This window comes from Pollicipes pollicipes, unplaced genomic scaffold (genome assembly GCF_011947565.3).
Source record: "Pollicipes pollicipes isolate AB1234 unplaced genomic scaffold, Ppol_2.1 Scaffold_5724;HRSCAF=6776_pilon_pilon_pilon, whole genome shotgun sequence".
Classification (NCBI taxonomy): Eukaryota; Metazoa; Arthropoda; class Thecostraca; order Pollicipedomorpha; family Pollicipedidae; genus Pollicipes; species Pollicipes pollicipes.
Window position 1 is genome coordinate 27,212,568 of NW_023596746.1, and position 24,971 is coordinate 27,237,538.

General features: G+C 51.4%; 1 protein-coding gene and 1 long non-coding RNA gene across 2 annotated transcripts in view; both read left to right on the plus strand.

Moving 5' to 3' along the window:
- Positions 1-14,700: 14,700 nt before the first annotated feature.
- Positions 14,701-15,390, plus strand: LOC119103421 (uncharacterized). The gene is made up of 2 exons (XR_005094763.1): positions 14,701-14,792; positions 15,179-15,390. It is a non-coding gene; the product is annotated as an uncharacterized LOC119103421 (long non-coding RNA).
- Positions 15,391-23,489: 8,099 nt separating this feature from the next.
- Positions 23,490-24,971, plus strand: part of LOC119103792 (LIM/homeobox protein Lhx3) — a 55,715-nt gene continuing 54,233 nt past the window's right edge. The window contains exon 1 of the mRNA XM_037227445.1: positions 23,490-23,601. Coding sequence (XP_037083340.1) covers positions 23,532-23,601 — 70 coding nt within the window. The 5' untranslated portion in view covers positions 23,490-23,531. The remainder of the gene's footprint in view (positions 23,602-24,971) is intronic.

Genomic DNA, 24,971 nt, shown 5'->3' on the forward strand with positions numbered 1-24,971 from the left:
GCCTATTGTGGCCTTTAAGAAGTCCATGGAAGGTGCATAATGTGGTTTCTGTTATCAGTAAATTCGAAATGGACACCGGAAACCGCCTCATACAAACCGCCCTAGAGAAATAAAACAAGTCAGTTTTGATCTTGGTCTGACCAACATACCTGACCCTAGGTCAATGTAATTTGCTCATTCAATTATCGTGTTGCCTAAGAAAGTGACTCAGAGATGTATGGCTCCGTCTAACACTCCGTTGTTGGATCAGATTAAACGATTCTCTAGAAATGGCCTTCGCTGAAACCATGGCCTGATTTTGACCCGTCACAGGTCAGCGACGTTACGAAGTACGTATAAATGTGTCATGCCAGACGATCCGCTATTCAATTGTCTACAGGTATGCAAAATTTGGCGCAACTCTGCGACGCCGTTCGGAAACCATTCCGGAAAAACCTTCGAGAGGGGGGGGGGGGGAGAATTTGAGTCCGCCCGAGCGCGTGTTAATCCATGTTTCGGGCGTGGGTTAACTGTATACGGGAAGGCACATGCGATAAAGCTAGAGGCTCTCTCGCAGCTTATATATATTATGGCTGTCTTAGAAAAGCCAAGTCGCACTTCCTTGAAGAAGAGAGAAACAATAGCATACCAGTTCACTTGGAGCCGATCTCGAGATAGGATTAAACGGTCGGTGATGAAAGACTGTCTTTTCATCGGAGGACTGAGGGTGCGCGATCCATCAGTACAGGCAGACGGTCTTAAAATGGCCTTGATAAATAAGCTGCTTAATCCAGAATACGGCGCTAAATGGGAAAAAATACTGGAACACAAACTGAAGATACATGCCATAATATCATTAAAAGTTGCCAAGTGACAACTTTTAGTGACGCCCCGGCTCCGTAGCAACAAACCCTAGGGGCGCGTTTTTGGCGTGAAAGCACGCGCTATAGGTGTCGCATGGGCCACTGAAAATTCGGGCGCGATTGCACAACACCCGGAGAGGTATCCTCAAGAAACTATCACGATATAGAAGGGGAGCTTAACCAGCAGGGTCGATGTGACTCACTTTATTAGTGGGTCGCATCGGCCCTACCCCCATCAGGGCCGGAGGTAAGGCACCAGGGAGAACCAGCATTTGGGGACGCCCCTGTCTTACTCCACACTTTCAGGGACATCCCCACGCCTATGCTTACTTTACTTACATAATTCATTTTACAAGTTAAAATTTGTTTCAGACTAAGACCTGGTCACAACCTAGTTACAAATCAGGACCGGCGGGAACCAAACCAGAAACCCACACTCCATTGGACTTGAAAAATGACTAAATAAAATTTGCTCACAGTGCCTACCATCGTTGCGAACTTCTGACTTTTTCAAGCAAGCTTGAAAGACCATATCAGGAGGGCCGTGCGTACACAGCAGCATTTTTGTGTGCGATTGTTGTGGTATGTATGTTTGGTATTGCGATAATAATAATAATGATACAGTTTATTTCGCACTACCAGGTTGGTTCATGATCTTGGCATCAACAGGTATAAAAACACAACACACACAAGCAAAGAGCAAGACAGCAGGCAAAGCACTCATTACTTGCTTGACAGGACGGAGGATCTTATACGGGGTCATGGCCCAGTTCACGCATTTGGTGGCGATCGCGGACAAGGCGATCCAGGTGGGCGTTAAAGGTGTTACGAACATCTGACCTGCTGACTACTTGGAGGTCCAGTGTAATCATCGTACTGATGTCAAATATGCACATGTTTCCGGCGATGACGTCACTAACAACTTCTTCGCTTACATGCAGTGCCTCAACAGTGCTATTCTCACTGGACCTGAGTGTTTGGTTGAACATCAGATGCCGACTAACTGCTAGTATGAGACATGGAACAAGCTCAGGCTCTTCCAGGACGGCAATACGTGTGCGTGGTAAAAAAACTTTCTAATCTGGTAGCTTTATAGCACATTTTTACGGGGAGTGGAATTTTCATACGTGCTGGAATAAATACGCACAAATTGACGCGTATAAACTGCTGGCAGTGATATCGTGCAATCAGGCGGTGAGGGAGAGGTGTCGGATGTTTCACCCGGCGCGCGAATACTTGTTTTAGAAGGGTAAGAAAGGTTAAGGTGGAAAGTGGCGTGTGGCTCCTTATGTTCAATCGATTACTTGTTCATACAACTTTGTCTTTCGTTCGATACATAGGTGTGTACAGGTGTGCGTCATGGAATAATATATCCTGATGCACTAAGGTGGGCGTTAGATATTTTTCCACGAGTTATTTATATGTTCGGCGTGTGGTGGGTACTTAAAACGATCACATATTGTGTTTTAGTATATGCTGTTACTACACAAGTAGCTCACATGATTTGTCACCACCATTCTGTAACAGCATAGGCTTGTACAAGTTCATCCACACCAGTGTAAAACATTGAGGATGGATGTCCACACAAACTCCCTGAATTGACCAGCTATGGCATAGCTGCAGTTGTTTGTTTCGAGTTTTCTGTGCTTGAGGTGTTTGCTCCTTGGAAATCAGACAAAGTTATCTTTATAAAAGCCAAACACCCTCTTGGCCATCAATGAACAAAACTGTCTGCTTTAGCACCTAGACCTAGGCACTATGCACATACATTTGGGATGGTTCTTGTCCTCTCTGGGGCAGCCTGCATCATTTGTATTGGGAAAAGTGATTTTCATTCTTTCTAGCCAAGATCCTGGAGTACAAAAGCTCCTGGTACCACATTCCCCAGAAGTGTCTTTTTCTGATACCTCAGGGCCCTTGAACTCCCCTTCCATAGCATGATAGTTTCCTAGCCTATCAGTAATCCTGACAACTTAAGGAACCCCTATGGTTGGGCATGCTCAGGCCTCCCCATTTGCAGCTCAGTCCTCCTACCTTGTCACATGGATGTTTGACAACTGCTATTAAAGGCATATGGAGGGAATGGTATGACTAAAATGCAAGTCATTGTTGGTGTTTGGTGAACCCAAAGGGAATTTTTCACATTTTAAGATATCACAGAAAGTATGAGATATGATGTAACAAGCTCATTTAAAACTGTTGTTTTACTTTTTAAGTGGAAAGGATTGGTCGAGACAGCATAATTCTCGGTTTAGGGAATATGCCCCTCAAAGCATCATGGTTTGATCACATCATCACATTATATTTTGGAGTCATGCGCAGAATGCCAGATATGAAATATAAATGCTTCTGCAAATATATTTTTCTTGGCCTTGGTCACACATGACTTTTGGGGTGGCAGGAATTAAATGTTATTTTGATGTCATGAATGACAAGGTGACTTTGTGAATACTCTTCTCAAAATTCTCTCCCTGTTTGGTGGTGTGTAGCTGTTAAACGAGAGGGGCGTAGGTCTTAAAGGCAGGTTTGTGAGCAGCACTAAAAAGTCTTCAAGATGTCTGTTTCAATCCAAATACCCGGTGAAATGTGGAACACTCTTTAACATACCATGCTTATTTTCATACTCTCCCAATTAAAAATGAAACAAGAAAATCAATGTTCTAAAGAGTATAAATTGGGTAAAAAGTATCTTTTTCATATAAATGTGCTTTTAGTACTGCCACCAAGTTGAATGAAGGTCTTCTCTTGCTGCACCATTTTGGTTAGTTCATCTCAGTCATCATGTATAGAAATGTGCAGCCATCCAGGAACAGTATGGGTTGTCATCTGCCTGCATCCAAAGCTGAAGCAGTACAAACAAATGGTAAATTTATGGATGAAGTTAGTGAACATTCACAAGCATGGTCACAAACATGCGGCTCCAGTTTGATGTTGAAGTGTCATGAATCGCAACAGCTCCTGGTTCATAGCAGATGTGGCAACTGGGATGTGGAGAATGAAATCAGTAATGCCTTGTGCTACTTGTTGAATTATAAGCTACAAAAACAGGGAACAAATGCAAACGAAGTGTGGTTAAAAACCAATGTTATCAACTACAATGACCAAAAATATAACACCTCTCCACATTTATGTCTGGGAATGGGAACTGCCTGCCCCCCCCCCCCCCCCCCCCCCCACCTTCCCAAGCTGGAAAAGCCACTGGTCGGCAACTCCCAAAAACAAACAGCACTTGCCCTTCAGGGTCATGTGGTAAAATAATCTTGAGGTTTTTCCTTGTAGACTTCTTTTCTTATATGTTCTGATATCTCTGATCAGGGCTGCAGCAATATTTTTACAAGGGAAGGGGATGGTGGGTGGTGGCAGAGTTCAATGGGCACTCAGAAGGGAACCAAAGGAGTTGCCTATGAGGCTAAAACATGGATGTAACAACTTCCGTGATACTGGGAGAGGAGACAAACCAAAATTAGAGGGATCAAGCTTTAATCTGGAGGGAACAACCTAACCTGAACAGTGAAAATGGCATTTGAACAAGCTAGTGTGAAAAATGCATTCTACAGGCAAAATTAGATGGGGGAAAGTCCCATGTGTGGAAGATTTAGGGGAGGATGTGACCCCTTTGCCCCCCCCCCCCATGTTCCAACCATGTGTTAAATTAAAACAAAGGGGACTAATGGGAGGCTGGACTCCCAGGGTCTCCCATCTGTCTGCACCTGTGCCTCTGATATGCTGCTGAAACCTTGGGTGAAGTAGCTGCTCCCATAGGCTTACCCATTTTGGAACTTTTGATGCTACATACAAATCATTGCAGCCTTTTGGCCAACACATATATAGCTCCATTGACATTGTTAGCATTGAGTTTGCTTCAAGGCCCGAAGTGTTTGAGTGGTGAAAATACGGAAGCAATGGTTTTCAATTTTCTTGAAGCCGGCAGCACCGCCAGCAGCCGACTGACAGATCTTTGGCCGCATAGTGTTTTTTGTTGGAAATTCATTGGTGAATTGTGGTCAGCAGCGGCGAAAAGGCAGCTTGAGTAGTCAGTAGACATGCCTGAATTGTGTGTGTCCTTTCTGTTGTGATACATCCACTATGTACCCCCAAACCCCCACCCAAGATGTGCTTTTCTGCCATCCATAGCCTTGATTCTTACATATAGATCAATTGCATCAAATGTAACTTAAATACATGGCATGGTCTTCTGTTGGTATTCATTGTCATTTTAATCAAATGGATTGCACAGCAGGTCGATGTGTGGGATATTCACAATGGCGAACAGTTACAACAATAGCTAGTGCCGACACTAGCGGAATTTTTGCATAGCTTGTGCCAAAAGTAACCAAAATGTTGGAAATCAATGGGAAACAAAGCTGAACCAACTTGTTCAGTGGGGCTAAAACTGAGCAGCCACACATTTGTGGGGCATTACGACTTGGGCCTGCCATTACCTGCCTGGGGTGACGGCAGGCTGACGCTGTCGTAAAGCTATCTTGCTGAGGCTGTAGCTGTCGAATCGGGCAGCACACACAATGGCAGCTGTTGCCTCTGTTGTGGGCTCCTGGGCGCACTGCTTACAGTGGGTTCGGCTAGGTATAGCCGTCTTCAGAAGACTGCTATGCTCCCGGATTCCCACATGGCGGGAATGCTGGAATTCATTATCATCCTTACCTCCCCACATGCAGTATGTCACTATCATCTCCCCCCCCCCCCCCCCCACCCTTTGCCGCCTGCCTGAGCTCACCATCTCTGTGAACGAGTTGGCTCTGTATTTAAATGACGCGCATTTGTAAACTCTGGTTGCCCGGGTCGGCGGCGCTGACCATCCTCGTCGGCCAGCTTGGCCTCCACGATGTTTTTCTGATGCGTTATGCATGCGCTGCTGACCAGGCTGCCCTGGACCGTGCATAGCGACCTTTCAGCCAGCGTTTGGTGTTGCCGCCTCATCCAAACACAGAAGTGTCGCGGGTTGTCCTCGAGGTCACTCCGACTCTTGGCAACGACTGCGGTGGGCACGGACACGCGGACCATGTAGCCTGGCGGTATGGTCAGCTCGGCGCTGGGGCACGGCTCAGCCATTAAGAAGTGAAGCCGGCTCCGCCTGATTCATATTTGCTCCAGTATCTGCCATGGACCAGTGGTGGGCACCAGCGCGCCTGGGTCAGATCTGCGTGCACACTGCGTGTGACGCTGGACGGCCGGGCGCTGGCCAGCGTGGTGTGCCTCTACCACCAGGCACACCATCCTGGTCGGCCCGATTTGGTTGAGGCAGTCGCCCTGATCAGGGCCGTCCACCAGTGTCGCCGGCCGGCGCCAACCAGGTTTTTCAAACGCGTTTCATTTCAATACAGGACCAACACCTACACGGAAATGGTGGGCTTAGACAGGCTGCGGGGGGGGGGGGGGAGTGACGTTGCTGACATAGCCGAAGGATCTTGACCAACTCCAGGAACTCCCTCAATGTGGTCTTGGAAGCGGCAATGTCCATCTGCACCCTTTGTTAACAGCACGCCGAGAAACCCACAACAGAGGCAGCAGCTGCCGTCGTGTGCGCTGGCCGGCACGACAGCTACAGCCTCAGCAAAACAGCTTTACGACAGCCCTACCCTGGTCAGATCGCGGTAGGCTCGAGTCGTAATGACCAAAAATGTGTGGTTGGTCGATGTAATCCGCACCGAAAAAGTCGGTTTAACTTTTGTTCTCATTGATTTCCGACATATACTTATTTTGGCACAGATTTTTGCGATATCTCCGCCAGTGTTGGCACCAGCGTAGTGTTGTAACTGATTGCCATTGTGGATATTCTGCCCATCGAATCGCGGTGGGTGAAATGCCGGCCGGCAGCCGGTCGCAGTGGTGCTTTTACTCGTCGGAAAAGTAGACAGCTATTACTTCCGCGTTTTTCAGTACCCCACATTTTAGCCGGAAACAATGCTTTTATTAAGAAGCGCCATCGGGTCTTCGTTTTTTTCTGGCCAAATTAATCGCAACGATCCGTAATAACGCTCAGAGCTTAGAGTTGCGCGCAAAATGACCATTGCAGTCGACGCGCCCGAAAACACCAATGAACAAAAACCCCAAGCTTAGAGTCGACGAGCTATACCTCGAAATGTTGGAATTACCTTTAAGTAGGGAACTTCCAAACGGGAAAACACGCATTCAGGAAATCGAGAACAATTAATGCAAACTTGGTACTTGATAAGCTTTTAAAAAAGAGCACTAGAAATGACACTATGGATCTGAATTACAAGCTTTTTGATAAATTTGCGCAACAGGTACGTCCTGTTTGCTGAACACCCGCATGCGTGCACCCCTGCTCCCAGGTGCCTGCCCAGAAGCCGCATACAGCTGATGCGGCCAGTGACGTGATAGGAATGCATTGCGTTTTTCTGCATGCAAAAATAGTTTTTTCGCCTTGGTGCTTAAATTCCCTTTTGGGCTGAAATCATAAGCTGCGAATTCTAACTTGTTTATTGCGTTGCTTTTCGCTTCCAGTATTTTCCACCTCTATTTTTGGACATATATGGCGCTCTGTCGGCAAGCCCGGGTTGTTAAGCGTGTTCCGCCTTCGTTAGGGGGAATGGGAGATTAATTGCGCGGAGGTTGCGTCGTTTGTGAGTTTGGTCAAAGGATTCGGTTCGAGGGAGCCCACCAACGAAGTATGACATCATTTTGTAGTGGATGTTGGGTTGGGACATGAGGCCCCTGCATATTGTATGGATTTCACCTAATGGGCATATGTCAGCCTCAAAATTATAGCCCCATTGATTTTTCCAGTGATTTGCACGTTTTTGTCACTCTGTATGCTTACCCAGTCCCAGATGGGCCATTGTGGCATGTCATGGATAACATGGGATATGGCACATTTGTGCATGGAAATCCTGTCTGCAGGAAATGTAGTTATGTGTAGTATGTATTGGATCATGAAACTTTGTGGTGCACTGTAAAACCTCAAACCAAGATCATGAAAACCACAGGGTTTTGTCAATAATTTTGTGCATAGATAACCAGTGTGTCAAAAAATCATGATGCTTCTTACACATTTTCTGGTCAAACACACTTTAAGATAGGTCCTGTGCAGTAACGTCACATTCACAGCACCGACATTGAGGATGCTGAGGGCAGTATTTGTGGACTGGGTGGAAATGACCAGAAATTCCCCCTCAGGTTTGGATGCTGGTTCATGGTCTTCATATCATCACGTGGATTTGATTAAGTGCCTGCCTGTATTGTTTCAGTATGACATGCATTGTATTGATTATTTTCATTAGTGCTAAATTGTAATATATGTTAGTTATTCTCCAGATGTACTCTGAGCTCAACTGAGCATTCTGGTATTGGTGTTACTTTTTGAGTGATATTTTGGATTGACATGACTCAGCTACTGTATAATTGACCACATATTTTGGTATAATAAGCTCTGATAAAAACATTAGAGCGATGGTGGTCCTTTATCATGTAAGTGTTGCTGTTCATACAAAATTAGCAAAGGTGTTCTAAAGCATTGCACTTTTGTACATGTTGGTCATGTGCCTTTTTGGTGTTTGTTACTTACATGAATCAGATGTCCTCTGTGTCTTTGATTAAATGTTCCCAGTTTTTTTTTTGGTAAAAATCACAGGATAATCATATCTTGCATTTTGATTTTCAGGGCATCACACACACTATCAAGTGATTTGTGTGGGAAGTATGCAGATTTTGATAGCCTCCCTTAAGAACTCATGGTAAGTTTTCATGTTAGCTGTGAATTCATTTGTCTTTTCTGGCTTGTTGTAACAACACAGATTAAAGGTGCCAATGAGATGTGTTTGCAATGTCATTTCATCTCTAGGTATATGCTTCATTTTGACCTTCCATAGATTTAGGCACTATCTTGCAGTCAGATTTGTTATTTTAGGCCACAAAATCAAGCATTTTGATCAATTCCATGATAATCATTTCAGACAAATGACTACCCCCAAATTGTGTGAGCCTAGCTCCTGTCATGCTGGAAGATTTCATGTATTGTCAGTCCATGACATAACTGGACAATCTTTCAGCCTTTTTGTGCTGCCTCTTGCAGATGTGGTCTGGTGCTCAGGGAGATGGGGAGAACTGGAACTCCCACTGGGCATTCCAGCAGTCCACCTATCAGAAATACAATACAGAAGATGGTAACTATATAAGTGATTTGGTGTTACCTGGTTACATGGACAGGAATTCCTGATTCCTCTTTAATGATTCCTGCCACAGCTGCCACATGCATGCAGGCAAATCAAACTTCCCATCAACCAACATGCCTTAACAAGACTTCCCAAGCTGTTTGCCGATAGATTCATCTGTTGAGGTGTAAGGCATTTTTGTCTCTCATGCTACATTGATGGTAATTTGGTGTGGGTAAACATTTTGATATTTTTCACCATGATGCCCATATTATTTAATTGCTACAAGTGTCACACTATGTGCATAATTTTTTCAACACATTTAAGTCTCGCGCAACGCCTTCTTCATACACATGCCGGCTGTTGGCCATCGTCAAATGAATGGGATGAGTGTCAACTGGCTAAACCAGCCTGGTTTTGGTGGCCCCCAGTGGACTGGGCTCAGCTAGCCCAGCAATGGATCCAGATGAAGGACCAGCCGTCCAAGGAGCCGGCGGCGGCGGCGGCGCCGCCACCACCGCCGCCGCCGCCGGCACCGCCGGAGGGCGCCGGCCTGCCGGACGGCGGCGGCGAGGCCGACATGGAGCTGGACGATGACCGCCGCGAGGAGAACGGAAACGGTCAGCACCAGCGCCGGCTGCCACGGCAGGGGTGGGGCACAGCGCGGGCTGGGGAGAACTAAACAAAAATTTAGTTGATGGCCTGTTGGGGGGGTGCCGGTAGCGTAGTGGTTATACTGCGCGTCGGGAAACCAAAGGTACGGGGTTCGATTCCCCGCGCGCCCGCCCTTCCTGCCAGGGTGAGAGGCAGGTAACGCCATATAGCCTCAGCAGCTGGGTGCGTCGTAAAGCCCCAATGACTAGATGGCCTGTCGGGCCATTGTGAATGAGAGGGTTGCAGTATATGCTTAGTTCCTCTGCACGTCTCAGGGAAGCTGTAGAATCAGATATGTTGAGAACATGTTGATGTTAACGCAGCATGCTGTTGGGCTGTCTGTGTTGAGTGACAATTTCTGACTAGTATGCATTCTATTGATGTACAGCTTCTCTGATTGGGCAGCAGAGTGGTCTGGCCTTTTCTCTATGCATGCCAGTGCTTGTTTGTGTGTGCTTGCCTTCACTTCGACCCCGCGGTCGGCGGCGGACGCCGGCCTGCCCTTTCTGTGTGGGTGCGCCGATATCTCCTCTCACAGCCCGCCCGGGAACAAGTCAGTCGGTTGGAAGAGGGGAGACAGGCTGCCTCGGCTAGTCCGTGCTGGTGTCGGCTGAAACGCGTCCGCTGACGCCTCTGCGTCGACAGGGGACGTGGCGACGGGCGCCGTGGCGGCGATGCAGCAGATGGCCATGCCCGACTACGCCGGCTACGCGGACAGCAGCTCGGGCTGGGGCTGGGACTGGGGCGGCCAGCAGCCGGCCGCCGCCAGCTGGGGCTGGGGCCAGCCGCACAGCGACAGCAGCCAGGGCCCCACAGCCGACTCGGACCAGCTCACCATCGACTACAACCACGGGTCGCAGCAGCGCCAGCCGGTGTGTGGCCGCCGCTCGCCGCCGCCGAACGGCAGTTAACGATCAGCGCAGTTATTGTGTTGTCGGGGATCAAGGAATTGGTGTATGGCCATAAATCACGGTAGCTGGTTTGGTGTCACGGATAGTAAGCTTGTTTGCAGGCAGATGGAGTGTCGTAGGCTTATCTCAAATGTCATGCCTGCATAGTCAGGAGCTTTCAGTTATGTCAGCGCTAGCTGTCCTTCACTGGTACGCCTCTTCAGGCCATTTGTCTTGGGTCGGGGAGGTTACCGTGGCGTCTGCGTGTGGTGCGACGCTGGAGGCTGAGCGTGAGCACAGCGTGGACTTGTGTCGACAGTACCAGGGCTACTGGACCGACGTGGATAAGCAGCCGCCGTTCCTGAAGGGGCCGCAGCGGTCGGCGCCAGGCACGCGCCACAGCAGCGGCGACGTGGCCGACCCGGCAGCGCTCGGTACGTGCTCAGCTGCTGGCCGGCTCCAGGCATAGCCCCCCTGCACCGTCTTCGTGCCCCACCCCTGTACCACCCTCCTGTCCCGGCCCCTGCATCGCCTTCCTGTTCCAACCTCGTACCGCCCTCCTGTCTCGGCCCCTGCACCGCCCACCAGTTCCGGTCCTGCACGGCCCATGCACCGCCTTCCTGCCCCGGCCTCTGCACCGCCTTCCTGTCTCACCCCTGTACCGCCCTCCTGCCCCGACCCCTGCACGGCCCTCCCATTCCGGCCCTGCACCACCCTCCTCCCGGTCCCTGCACCGCCTCTCTACCCCGGCCCCTGCACTGTCTTCCTGCCCCAGCCCCTGCACCGCCTTCCTGTCCCAGCCCTGTACCGCCCTCCTGTCCCGACCCCTGCACGGCCCCCCTCTCCATTCCAGCCCTGCACCATCCTCACGTCCCGGCTCCTGCACCGCCCTCCTACCCCGGCCCACGTCCCGGCCTCTGCACCGCCTTCCCGCCCCGGCCCCTGCACCGCCTTCCTGTCCCATGCCGCCGCAACCGGCACGCTCCCGCCGTGTCGGTTTTCGCGTGCCAGGGCCCTGTCTCCCCTGTACCGGCCCCTGCTGTATCGCGTGCGCCGCCCCGTCTGACCGGCGTCCCGCGCTCGCCGCAGACGCGGCCAAGCGGCGCACGCTGCCCATCTGGATCCGCCAGGGACTGGAGAAGATGGAAGAGGACAAGAAGAAGGCGAGCGAGCGCGAAACGGCGCGGCGGGCGCGCGAAGAGCTGCTGCGCAAGCGACGTCAGCAGGAGGCCGAGGCGCTCAAGGCGCCCGCCGACCCGCTCCGGCCGGCCCGCAGCAAATTCGTGAGTCGCCCGGCGACGAGTGGTCCAGCTGATCGTGGGTGAACGGTCGGATGCTCAGAGCCCGATGGCTGTGTGGATGGCTGTTTTGGTAGATTCTAGTGAAGCGCCTGGCCGGTGAGGCGTGTGGCGCGAGACTTGTGCCTTGTCTTTTATTGCGTTGCGGTTCTATGGGGTTTCACTAGTCTTCTGCTCACGATTCGTGCATATCTGCGTTATTCGTTTGACATGAATGACATTAAAAACTTCAACCGGCACTCGCACTGGCGTGTTTTACAGGACTCATCGTCGGATGACTCGGCGTCGGAGGCGGAGCAGGAGACTCCGTCGGCTGCTGGTGACGGTTCCCCCGCCTCAGCGCCCGCCCCCACCGCCGCCCCGTCCGTCGCATCCGCCCCCGCTCCTGCCCCCGTCCCTGCATCCACCAGGCGCAGTCGGTTCGACGCGCCGGCTAGCGCTGACCACGCGCCGCCCAAGATCATCCTCACGGCGGAGGAGCGCCAAGGGTTCATGGTGAGTGCTTGCAGAAGCTGGAGTGTTTAATTCAACCGCCGGATGGCGCTGGGGATATCTTGTGTGCTATAAAGGCTCGCATGCTACGCTGTGGTCATCGCAAGGAGTTTGCGATGATTTGTGGTTTGTTTTCAGCTGGTCATGGTGCGTCGCGTGCTGACGGAGGTTTTACTCGATGTGACATCATCAGAGATGGAAGATATCGCCGGGGAGGTGCTGGAACGAGAGAAAACCAAAGGTATTCGGGCTCTGGACCCGGTTGGCTTGCAAGTGCTTGTCTCTTGTATGATAAAGTCACTGTCTGCCACTTTGGACATCGGATTTTGGACAATATACGTCGCCCCTGTCAGAGCGTTGGTGTGCCTGTCGCCTGCTGGCGCTGGCTGGATTCATTGGGCCGGTCTGTGCCATCTTCAGCGCTGTCCGACTGTGTGTCTGCTCCGTAATTGTGGAGGTCGTGTCTTACAGCGGCCCGTGCCCTCTGTCGTCTCCCGCACTTAACCTCCCGTTCTTACGGTAAAGCGCCGTCGAAGAAAGCCCAGGCTGTGGCCTCTGTAAATCGTCCACTTGGTAAGTGATCTCGACGTTTTTGCCGTTGTTTAGGTAGCGCCCGTCCCCTCCGGGGCTGAATGTAGACAGGAACTGCTTGACTTGTTGGCAGCTTGCCTCTAATGCCATTTCAATATAGTCATCTCTGGCGCTGGCTGTGGCGCCGTAAGTGTAACTTTTAAATGGTATATGCTGTTTTGTTTGCCTGGAGCACATAACATATGGGGTCGTATCGATGGATTAGTTGTGGCCTGTGACTCGTGTTTGTCATTGTTAAGCTCCGCTATAAAGTTTGGTGGGCATCCCCTCCGGTATAGGCTACAAAGGCAGACTACGTCATGAATCCGTCATAAATCCGAGCCGAAGCGCTCAAATTTTCAACGCGGACTTAGCCTTAGGTCAGATTGTACAGCGAAACGAATCGCAGCATCGCCGTCTATTCAGCTTTCAGCAGTAGCAAACAAAGCACGGTGTACCAGGTTTTCTCATGCCGCCTATCTCAGAGCCGGCGTTCAAACTCCATGTTCGGGATGTGACGTAACTGTCACCGTAGCGCCGGCCGTTTTGTGTTTGTGCGCGCGGTGAGCTCCCGGTGGGGTGCGGTCCGGGCAGCGGTGGCGTCCGGCGCGCCCGCCCGTCCGTCTGCCGACGGTGCGCGGCCCCAGCTGACTCCTCGCCCGCCGGCCGGTGTAGGTCTGGGCCTGGCCATGTACGGCAGCGACTCGAGCGGCTCCGAGTCGGACGACGAGGCCGACGAGGCGGCCAACGACGACGGCTCCGGCGACAGTGACGCCGAGCTGGCGGCCACCATTCGCCGCCGGCGTCAGGAGTTCGCCGGCCGCGAGCAGGAGATCCTGGCGCGCCTGCGTCAGCAGGAACAGGAGCAGGAGCCGGGCGGGGGCGGGGAGCGCGCGGGCAACCACGGTGAGCGCGGAAGGCCGGCCGGGGGCGGCCGCCGTGTGTGGCTGACGGGGCGTCCTCTGGGACGTGCCCGCGTGAGGGCTCGCCGTGGCGTGGGTGAAACCTGCAAGCGGAACACTGTACGCAATGTTTGCGGCTGCGCAGTATTGGTGAGGTCACGTCCCGGGCCATCCGCCGCGACGTCTTCCTGGGACCGGGTCCGTGTGGCGGGCAGTGTGGCTGCGCTGACGTTGTGATGTGGCATGTTCGCACCGTGCGCTGTGTTCCAGAGAGCCAGCCCGCCCGGACACCGCCGCCCGCGGCGGACCGTGTCCCCGCCGCCGCCGCCGCCGCCGCCGCCGCCGCCAGCCCCGTGCCCCCCGAGGACGACGCCGGCAGCTCGGACAGCAGCTCCACGTCGTCCGGCTCGCGGCCGGCGGCGGCCGCGGACGAGAGCTCTCCGCGGCCGCCGCCGGCGCGCTCGCCGGACGGGCCGGGCCGCAGCCGCTCCGGCAGCCGCGAGCGGCGCAGGAGCGGCGCCGCCGGCCGCCGCGCCAGCCGCGCCTCCAGCGACTCGTCCAGCAGTCGGCCGTCGCCGCCCCCCGCCAAAAAAGACAAGAAGCGCGCGCGCGCCGACAAGCGCTCGCGTCGCTCCGTGTCGTCCGACGAGCGCTCCAAGAAGCGCTCGCGGCGCTCCACTTCGCGAAGCCATAAGAAGTCGCGCCGCTCACGCTCGCGCTCTCGCTCGGGCTCGGGCTCGCGCCGGCGCTCGCGGCACTCGCGCTCCTCGTCGCGCAAGCGCTCGCGCCATTCCCCGTCGCGGAAAAAGGCGCGTCGCTCGCGCTCTACCTCGCGCAAGAGGTCGCGCCGATCGCGGTCGACGTCGCGCAAAAGGACTCGCTGCTCAAGCTCGGCGCGCCGAAAAAAGTCACGCCGCTCCCGCTCAGCGTCCCGCAAGAAGAGTCGGCGGTCGCGGTCCTACTCCGGCTCCCGTAAACGCTCTCGACGTCACAGGTCCAGCTCTTAGCAGCGGTAAGGAAAGTATCCGGTCTGGCGTCATCTCGTCCGGCAACCAGGTATGTGCGGCCGTGTTACTTTCTTTTGTGCCCTTTTGTCAGTCATGGGCTTGCAGTGGCGGCCCATTTTGAGATGTTTTCGGTCGGATTTCCGCTCTAACCAGGTCCTTCTGGCTTATTGCAGGTCGGTGCAATACTCCATTGGTCGCTAATAATAGCCTCAGTTTGGATAAGACCTCCCAAAATCGTTCCAATGACTTAAAAAGGCTTTCGTTTAAAAATTTGGCTTTCGTTTCGCTTCCCGGTATTAACCGTACAAACAACCAACTGTGATCAGCCATTGGTCAACCTTGACTCAGTGCCGTCGTCTTCTGCAGTTCTGTCACGTGCCTCCTGTTTCAGGACGTCTGCAGCAGCTGGTTCTCCGGCGGCCCAGCCCTGTCCGGCGCAAGTGCGCGTGCGTTATTATCATTGGCGTGAGCATGTTGGCGCGAGTCGTTTAAGACTCGCTTGCCAGTTTGTGTGTAAATAGATGCGGCCCGTCTGTCATTTGGGCTCAGGCTCTGCCTTTCTATGCCGACTTTTAGTCTCAATAAATTGCTGGCGGTCATCCACTGGCGTTTGCGTGTCCGCTGGTCTCCTGGAGACCGTTCTTACAGTGCGCAGAACGGAAGCGGGCATGAGAACCACGTCGGTCACGCTCGATACAGCCGAACCGTACACACTGGGTACAGCCGAACCCTGTTATTTATCACTCCGGCGTCTCATCGCTGTCGGCTGCACCATGTAATGAAACTGACCTCGTTTACGCCGGGAGCATGAAAAACCATTGGGCTAGCGTGCCCGCGGTTATGTAACGTGACGCAGCGTGGTGTCGCTGTGTGGCGACGGGTGGGCGGTGGCCGGTCGGTATGGAGCCCCCCCCCCCCCCCCCTCCCCCGACTCGCCGCGGTCGGCCTGATGGCGGCCCGCCGCCCGGCGACTTTTATACCCGCTCGACTGTTGTACCTGCCGCTCTCTGCGCCGCGCGAGAGGCTTTAACGTGCATTTACGCTGAAATACGGCCGCCGCGGTACGGCGCGACCCCATCGGCGGGCCGCTGGGGGGTCGTGACCATTGATCGCGGCTCACGGCCAAGCACCGGGCCGCTCGGTGGCGCGGTACGATGGCCACTCGGAGGCCTTCCGGCGCCGCTCAAACGTTTGTTTTTCTCGCTTCACCGCATTTAACTGTAAGCGACCTGAAATTCATAGCGCGGGCTACACCGAGCCTGGCGTCATTGACGAGAGATTTGCGACAGCAATTTGCGTTGCAAAATAGTTTGAACATTTCCAAATGCAATATGCTTGCAAAGTGCTCTAAGCTATATTCGTTTCCCTTATGACAATGTTTATCATGCTACTGGTCGATTTTGTGGCACATTTTTAAGGTGTGGTCACGGTTTAAGATATATCCGTTTCAATATATTTTTCCTAAGGAAGCGGTTAGCATGTTACTGATCAACGGTGATGCCGACGAGTGGTAATTCTTTAAGATATGCGCCTTGCCTTTGCACTCCGTCGGGTTTAAAATAATCCGTGCCATCCAAGTAAGTCACTTATCGGCATCCTTTTCACCGCGAGCCGTCTGCATGATGAGCATGACTTAGACCGCTGCTGCCTAGATGGACCGCGTCTATTCATGAAAATGTATGTAGCAACAGACAATCGGCGGGGTAACGGACTGCTCGTCCAACTGGTCTCTCCGGTTGTCTGGAAGTGTATTCAACCGTTCGCAAATTTTCGAACTGCGAAGCGGCTGAAAAACGCGGGTCGAAAGCGGATCCAGAGCCCAGCAACCCGGTATTGCATATGCACGGGGATAACGGACTACACAATGCAGACGCAGGCACCGGCTACAACTGACTCGCATCTTAACGCTGGCCCGCAGATGCAGTAGCAATGAAACGCAGAGCGGCCAGCGCAGCTTTCCTAAATCAAGGTCGAACACAAAACGCTGGGGCGTAACCGGCGGAGATTCCGGGCCTGAACGGAAAAATCGCTAGAAATGCCGCGATGTCTCCCTTGTTTTCTCGGAAGCCGTCCCGGATAGCTACACTTGATTTATAGGCTTGCAGTAGAGGCATTTTCCGTATCTAGTTGCATACATTTCCATATTGAACTTACAATCAGGTCTCAACGAAATATATGACTGCCATAGATAATTTCCGAGTGCTCCAGCCGGTCGCGCCGGAAGCCTATAACCCAGTGTGGAAACCCAAGAGTGAAAGTCCTAACACAGCAGTCTGCCACCTCACATCTGAGGAGCCGTGGTTGGAGGCTGCATGTGGCAAAGTACGAGGCAACGGAAAATTAATTCGCCGCGTACAATTTGGGGTTACAAGCACATTGCATCCTAGCGTCCATGACAAAGCTAAAATATTAGCTTTGTGTAGTAAGTTTGTGTAGTAGGTAACCTACGTAGTAGGTAGCCTACGTAGTAGGTTAAAGTCCTTTGTGCATCATTATTCAGCCATTGCTCGAAGACATTTTGCCTCCCGTAGACCTGGAAAAACCTCAGCTTCGTCCTTGCTGGGCTGTAGCGCCGGGACATTGGTGGCTTATGTTCGTAGGTTTTCTCTGTCTCTGCAAAACGCGTCCGCGTTCATAAACGCAGGAGTTGCGTCAGAAACTTAACCGTATTGACCTTGACATGCTATCGTAAGCGTGATGTGTCAAAGGCATGCTGCTGCACGGCTAAATGCAGGGAAATTACGGTAGCAATCATGCCATAGAAAACATAGTAGAAACCGTACTGAATGCAATCGTTGATAGCTATTCCATGAAAACCTAACTAGCAGACAAGCAACAAGCATCGCTGAAGCTTCATCCCATTCTTTTCAACAGGTGCACGCGGAGATAGCGGACTGCCTGAAATCTTAGCGATTGGGAAATACAAAAGCATGATTTATAATGCAGTGTCACTGCGGTCAGGACCACAAAAACACAAAAAACCGAACGGCAAGTAAAAAACGCAAGTTGCCGAAATGTTCCAACAACACCTTAAATTAAATGCATGGTTGAAATCCCAGGTGCCCAGCTTTTGGGTGCCTCGCTTCATGTTCGCTGTACATTTTGACTGCCTTCAAAGATCGATGAACGAGCGAAATCGTACTTTCGACTGCTTCCCACTGTGGCACGTTCTTCAGCCAGATGCGCATCCCACGTTGGCCGTTGAAGTCGATCTGAGTTATACAATCCCTGGCCGGCCTAAAGTGGTCAAGCCGTATGTAGGCAAGTTTCATGGTCAACACGTATCAATGTTTTCTTGTCCCTTTTTGGCGTTATAATTCACTAAGGAGCCAAACGGAAGAAGGTGTTCACGTTACGGGCGATTTCTTCACAAGCACTTGCACGAGCGGTAGACGGCTGCTTTTATTACCACCATCTCTTGTGTCAACTATACTGTTCGAAGGTTTGTTGCGCCATCGAGGCTCTCAGTGAGTAAGAAAATACAGTGCAGCTCTGCATGGATTGGTGGCTAAGAAGTCTAGATATATCGGGATTGCTCTCTTAGGTGAGCTATAGCGTCTCCAGAAGAGATTGCCACATTACCCGACTGGAACGAGGCAAAAACATGGTTTTGCGGAAACCAAAGACGTGGCTTTGGGCCTATGATGAACGAAATTGTGTTTCGTTTCAGCCCGGGTGAAACTGTGTTAAATGTTGTCTGATCCCTGTGTGTCAGATGTTATGGAACCAGCTTCGGTAAAAGTAACTCATTTGGCCAGTAATCCCACTAGGCTTTGGCGAATCATTCACACGTCCGGCTACACAGTTAAAGCCTGCTATTCATGCACATTTTCCGCCTTAAACAGCACTTAACCCACTGCATACGGTGAATATGTAAAAAACAAACAAACAACAACCAATCACGGAAAGTTTAGTCGAAGCAGCCGAAATACTGTAGTATATTCGTCATTTAGTATACGAGAAACTACTCAAGTGAGACGACGCACTCCATAGTAAGGACTGAAACGACCAGGTAAAAGTGAAACAACGCACCTTCAATTCTAGAAGGCCGTGCCGGTAAGTTTCAAAAGTGCTAAGCCCATCCCACGCTATCCGACCATATGACACCACGGTATTCTACTAGGATGAGAAATTAAATAGGAATTGATGTCAAAGTCAATTCCTTAAGCGTTTTCAAGCCTCTAAAATGTATCCTGCCAACCTACTTGCTCAGCGTGTTACCTGCAGGTGCTCATGCGAAAACGCATGCTATGTGACTCGTACCTAGTGCAGATGCTGTATTTCCCGAGCCGCCGTACTGATTGAACTCCAATTTGTAATACTAATTTGCAGTATATATAGCTCTTGGGAACAGCCGCGGCAAACATCTGAAAGAGATGATGTCAGACGACGGTCGACATGTTTTGGACATCTTGTGTCACCTATGCCACCGTAAATGTTAAATATGAGGTGAGTATGCAGGCAGAATGTTGGGTGTTAGCAGCACATGCTCTAGAAACGCTCAAGTAACAGCGCAAAAATATCTGGCTGAGAAGAAAAAGGCATGGAAATAGCTGACTGTTTTCACTGACTGAGTTTTCAGAAACGGAAGTGCATTCGAGTTTACCATTGTTTCACATATCCAGGACCTTCGCACGCTTTTCATGAGGGGGCACTGGACTCTGCCGCGCCGCACCGCTGCCGATGACATCGTCTCACTCCCGCCAATTCCTCGCTCAAAATCTCTCTATTCGCCGATCGCCATCGTCGACGTCGGATTCGGAACCAGCGTTATTCGTGGCGAAAGCGCGAAGCCTCCCAGAGCGGGTGTCATTTGTAACACGCGTGGTAGATTACGCCGGGCAATTTGGTGGCCGCGTTCCCGGTCCCCCGGGGCATATTCTGCTGGGCTGCACTTTGTCCACGCTGGAGACGCTCGGTCTCATGCGTCTGTCACGAGCGACCTCGAAGTCATCACGGGGGAGGGACTGGTCCCACAGGCACGCAAGCAGTCTTGCGTGACTAGATGAAAGACTGCTTTGATCATAAACTGATGCATGATTGCATGATTGCTCATGCACCAGTTTGGGCCATACGAGTTGACGGCTTCCTTTTAGGGCATTTCTAAGCTATTATAATTTGTTGTGTTTGGGTTTTCAAGTAACGTGAAAGAAGCGTTCTGGTTCCTGTATTATGCAAGATAATGCGTGTCACATATGGTAACCCAGATACGATTTAGCTTAACAGTTAGCTAAGCAGCAAATATGAACATTTCAATCACTTCAAGAACGAGATCAAAGGTCAGGGCAGACCAAATTTAAGTGCAAAAAAGCTGGGTCTGATTCCCACGTCATTGAGTTGTGACATCCTCCGTTAGTGACTGGTCTTCTGTGACGCATGCCTCTGAATGTCAGGAACATGATGAAATGACCGATGCTCTTGCTGATGGAATCAGTTCATCCCATTGTTATGGCTGTGCAGCTCAGATGATGTCGTACTCTACCAGCTGCTTCATGACCAGGAATTAAATTGTTTTCGAATAAAACATTGCGGAGAAAAAATTGGGGAATTGAAAAAACTGAAATATATCTATCTGAAATAAATTCGACTCGAATGCATGCCTGTCCGAGACCATTCGTAGACACGCGCTATCAAGACTCCGACAGAGATTGCATTGATAATAATATACCTATTTAGCAACCCCCCCCCCCGTTTGGCCAGATGAGGGATGCTATTCTTGTTCCTATCGGCCCCCTGCTCCACCAATTTTGGACTGAAACCTAGGCTAAAACTGCCCAAGAGCAACTAAAACAGCAAAACATCTTTGGCGGAAATAAGACTTTTGCCTCTCATCCCCCAGCCTTATTATTCAACGATCTGGGACGCCGCACCTGAGTCCTCTTTTGTTCCGCACACGACTATTGCAAATGAGTTGTAGATGATCTCTTTTAGCTCTGAAACCTCGATCACAGTGCATCACTGGACGTGTTGGGGCAGGCTAAGTCTGTGTAAAGCCTTCCTTATTGACGAAATAAACACTAATTCGAGAGCACCGCTGAAAACTGCATGAATTATGTATTAAGGCATAACGAGATTCTCGTTTTGCACCACCTAGTCACGCGGAGTTTTCAGATGGATTAACAGATTAACTTTTTACCTTCGTCCAGACTTCGGTAGCTTGAGCAGCATTGCTCACTATCTAACTACTCATCGATTTCCACAGCGCGCGTACAAAAGCCACATGCTTCAGAATTTTTAACAGGCTGTGTATGCGTATTAAGAGTATCAATAGTCAAATATGGGACGGCATATCTTGATTCGCATGCCAAACCAAGATAGCAAGAAAACAATACGACAGGTTGTGGCGTATGCTCCCAAAACCGTTATGGCACGTTCAGAGCAGCCTTTATACTTCGTCTTGTCTTTTCAACAGCCATGGTATCGTCTACTCTGCTTCTGAGACCCTTTGAAAGCTCCTTTCGGTGGGTAGCGTAGTTATCGCCCGACGAGCGCTTTTTGCTGTCTCCCAACAGGGGGCTTGAGAAACCCACTTAAGATCTCGGATACTAAGCAAGCTGGAGCCATGTGAACACAGCATTGGAAAGCTCTTATCAAATTGCATCCAATAGGTGTGATTAAACAACGATGAATGCTATCTTTGACTATACATATAAGGTGATAGGGATAGCATCATCACTTGCTAGACCCCTCCGTATGGATCCCATCCTAAACTAACCACGCTATGACAATGTGAAATACGGCGTTAGGTAGCTATAAGAAAACTCCATTGAATGGGCACTGGTCAATAATACCGGCGCGTATGGCCTGTGATGGATCATGTCAGATCAAAAAAGTGAAGGCTGTTGCATTGCTCCGTTCGCCTATGTTAAGAATTAGGCAAGCATTGTCATAGGGGCAAGCAGCGCTAGAAAGGCCTTCAAAAACTTTCAGATGTGAGCCACCAAGGTTTAAATCCATAGCCCTCCTTAGATCAACTCTTGCTGGATCTTTATTATTGCTGGTCCTTGAATGAAATGACTACGAAACAACAGCCAGGGTGGTGATAGTGCTCTTCAGATTAATAACATTAAGGAAAACAGCGTAGAAAGTTTTTGAGGTACGTTCCCAACGTTATTCATCACTTTTTCACAAATGCAAACGAAATTATCTCGAAAAAGGAGGACGTACACCATGAAACTTCAATGTCAGAAGCTCGAATGCTCTTTACATAAACAAAAATGACTTAAACTCATCTATCAGTTAAAACTCATACCATCATCTAACATTTTGGCGACGCGCTCAAAACCGCTCAAATTTTGTTTTTGATTCTGTGATGACGTTTGAAGCTCCTCGTTGTGCGAGGTTTAATGCATTTCGCGAATAACTTGTACATAATAAACTCTTGTTAAACGATTTATGGTGCACATTAAATATCGTTGGCAGGTGTTTGTTAAGTCAATAGAAGCAAGAAAGTTGGCAACTAGCGCTCAGTCAAAGTTTTGAGCACGTCGTTTCTTCTTCCCCTGTCTGCCAATTTTCTCCACCCTTTTTTTTGCTGGGTACACAAGAGAGCCATGAAAAAGCCTCTTTGGGATGAGTACGTATTGTAGAAGCAGCATGCATCTCAGGACGCCCGTGTGGTTTGTTGTGGTTACATAACACATATTTGTTGGCCTCTTGCCGGTGGATATCGATGTCCTCCGCAGCTCATGAATTTCGGATATTGGGTTCTATTTTTTCACCCAATCAATCACACATCAGATCAGCATTTAGCTGATACACACAGGGATCAGCTAAATCCCAATGATTGGCCAGTGGGCTCTGGTAAGGAGCAAGTGCCCCGTTGTGACGTAGGTGCTGTTTGTTTGTCTATGTTTGGAGAGGGCATTAAGTACGCTGCTTTAACGGCCTACCGTAATTTTCTACGCCAAAGAATATATGGTAACTTGAGCGGTCGTGGTCAGTGGATCATGGACATTTAAAAAAAACAGCTTTTAAGTGCATTTGACACCGTTAAAGCACGCAGACGGACGTAACATATAACATGCTAACGCGCTCTTAACCATTCCGCAACTCTCGGCTTTTGCACTCAGAACCAAATTGATCAGGTTTTGGACGCAACGCCTATATGCACTATGGCAACGACTCAGACAAAGTCTTGGTCACATCTCGCATCACCACTAGGGAGCGTGACGCCCAACACGTGTGCATCTCCTGTCGGACTTCATCCCAGCGTCGTGACCCTCCACGGCGAGCCTGAGGAGCGCCGCGCGGTAGCCACGCCGTCTCGGGCCGGCAGGGTGGCGGCGGGCGGCCGTCGTCGCCCGCGTCGGCCGGCCACAGGCGGCGGCGCCGTCGACACCGACGAGCCGGCCCCCGATGGGCGCAGGCGGCGCGCGCCTCCAACGGCCGTGCTGTCATTGGTTGGCGGCGACGGCCGGCGCCGCAGCCGGCGCGCGACCATCTTGTAGCGCCTTCGATCCGGCGCCGGGGGCGGGGCCAAGACACCACGTGACCGCCGGCTCCAGCCTTCCTCTCCCCGGTTTTAATCAAGACTAATGGCACGGCAGCCGGAGACCTGACAGGCCCATTTTTATTGGTCGGCGCAACAGAGCACTCGGGCAAATTAGGGGCCGGTCGGCGGCCGGCGGCGACGGTGGTCGGTGCGGCGGCAGCGGCGGCGCAGCGGCGGCGGCGGCGCAGCGGCCGGCGGCAGTGACCTGACCCGACCGCGCTGCGGGCGATCCGACCCACCGCAGACGGCCATGACGGGCCTGGAGCGACCCCCACCCGACGTGCTGCTTGCTCTGCTCTCCAGCAACAAGGCGCTCGAAGGTAAGCTCCGCCGGGCGAGGAGCGTACGACCAAAGCGCGGTAGTCGCAACGGGTCACTTCATCACGTTCTGGGACCGGACGTGGGACCGCCTGGTTTGAGACACCCGCAGCTCGGCCGTTTGACTTGGGGAACGATGCTGCTTTTACGGTGCTTGGTCGCCTTTGTGATTGTCGTATTGCGCATAGCTGGAATGACACACCCCATCATTAGGAAACCTGGCATTTCAAAGGGCTAACGTAAGTGCTGTTAATTCAATGTCATGCAATGATGCATCAGCATTTTCTGCTACAAACCGGGGCTGAATCAGATCACATCGGAACTGGTTATTTAAAGGAAACCTCACCCGGTGTCGGCTAAAAACCTGGACCATTAAAAGGCCGGAATGGAGCCGGGTGCCGTCCACATGTGTTTGACCACGACATGACGAATCATGCAGACTTTGGTGTACGGAGGCAACGAAATAGGCAATGCAGACAGAGAATACGCTTTCTAAACTCCGGGAATGGTATGTTTCCGGGTTATTTTAAGACTCTTAACAGAATGCATGCAGAAGCCATAAAAGCCTACCCACCCCCAAGGCGGCTAACCGCTAAATCAACGTTTATTAAGCTCGACAATAAGGATGCGTTGGACAATAAGTATGATCTCAACAATTAGTATAAGTTCAACAATCATGCATGGTGACAGACGGGTTGGCCAACATCGGCCGTTACAAAGGCGCGTTTTTTCGATCGTTCGATATATTACAGATATGACATTTATTGACAAAAAACGAAACAGAACAAAGCAGAACTTTAAAACATATTTTGACACGGCACCGCGCGTAACTTGTCCACCTATTGCAAGTCGGCGCCACTGTGCAGCCAAACCTCAGCGCTCCATTCGAGACCAACTGCACGTTCTGCGTCTGGATGTTGGACACGGCGTACTAGGTGATGGCGGCCGTGACCGGCCGGGGAAGCCGCCGGGCAAGGGCTACCCAACTGTGAACCGCCGATAAAGCCGCCGGGCACGTGTCATCCAGCCGTGACCGGCTGGTAAAGCCGCCGGACACGGGTCATCCATCCGTGACCGGCCGGTAGAGCCGCCGGTCACGGGTCACCCAGCCGTGACCGGCCGGTAAAGCCGCCGGACACGGGTCATCCATCCGTGACCGGCCGGTAGAGCCGCCGGACACGGGTCACCCAGCCTGGTTGGTGCGGAGTAGGTGTCCAGTAGCGAGACGCATCCACCTCACCTTCCGCCAGCACTGCGTTGCGGGATTTCTGCCACTGTTAGAACCAAATAAGCCACCGCATTGGAAGGGAGTCCCGTTTTTGACACCAGGGAGGCGCAAGTGCTAGCAGACTTGCAGCTAGAACATGGCAAT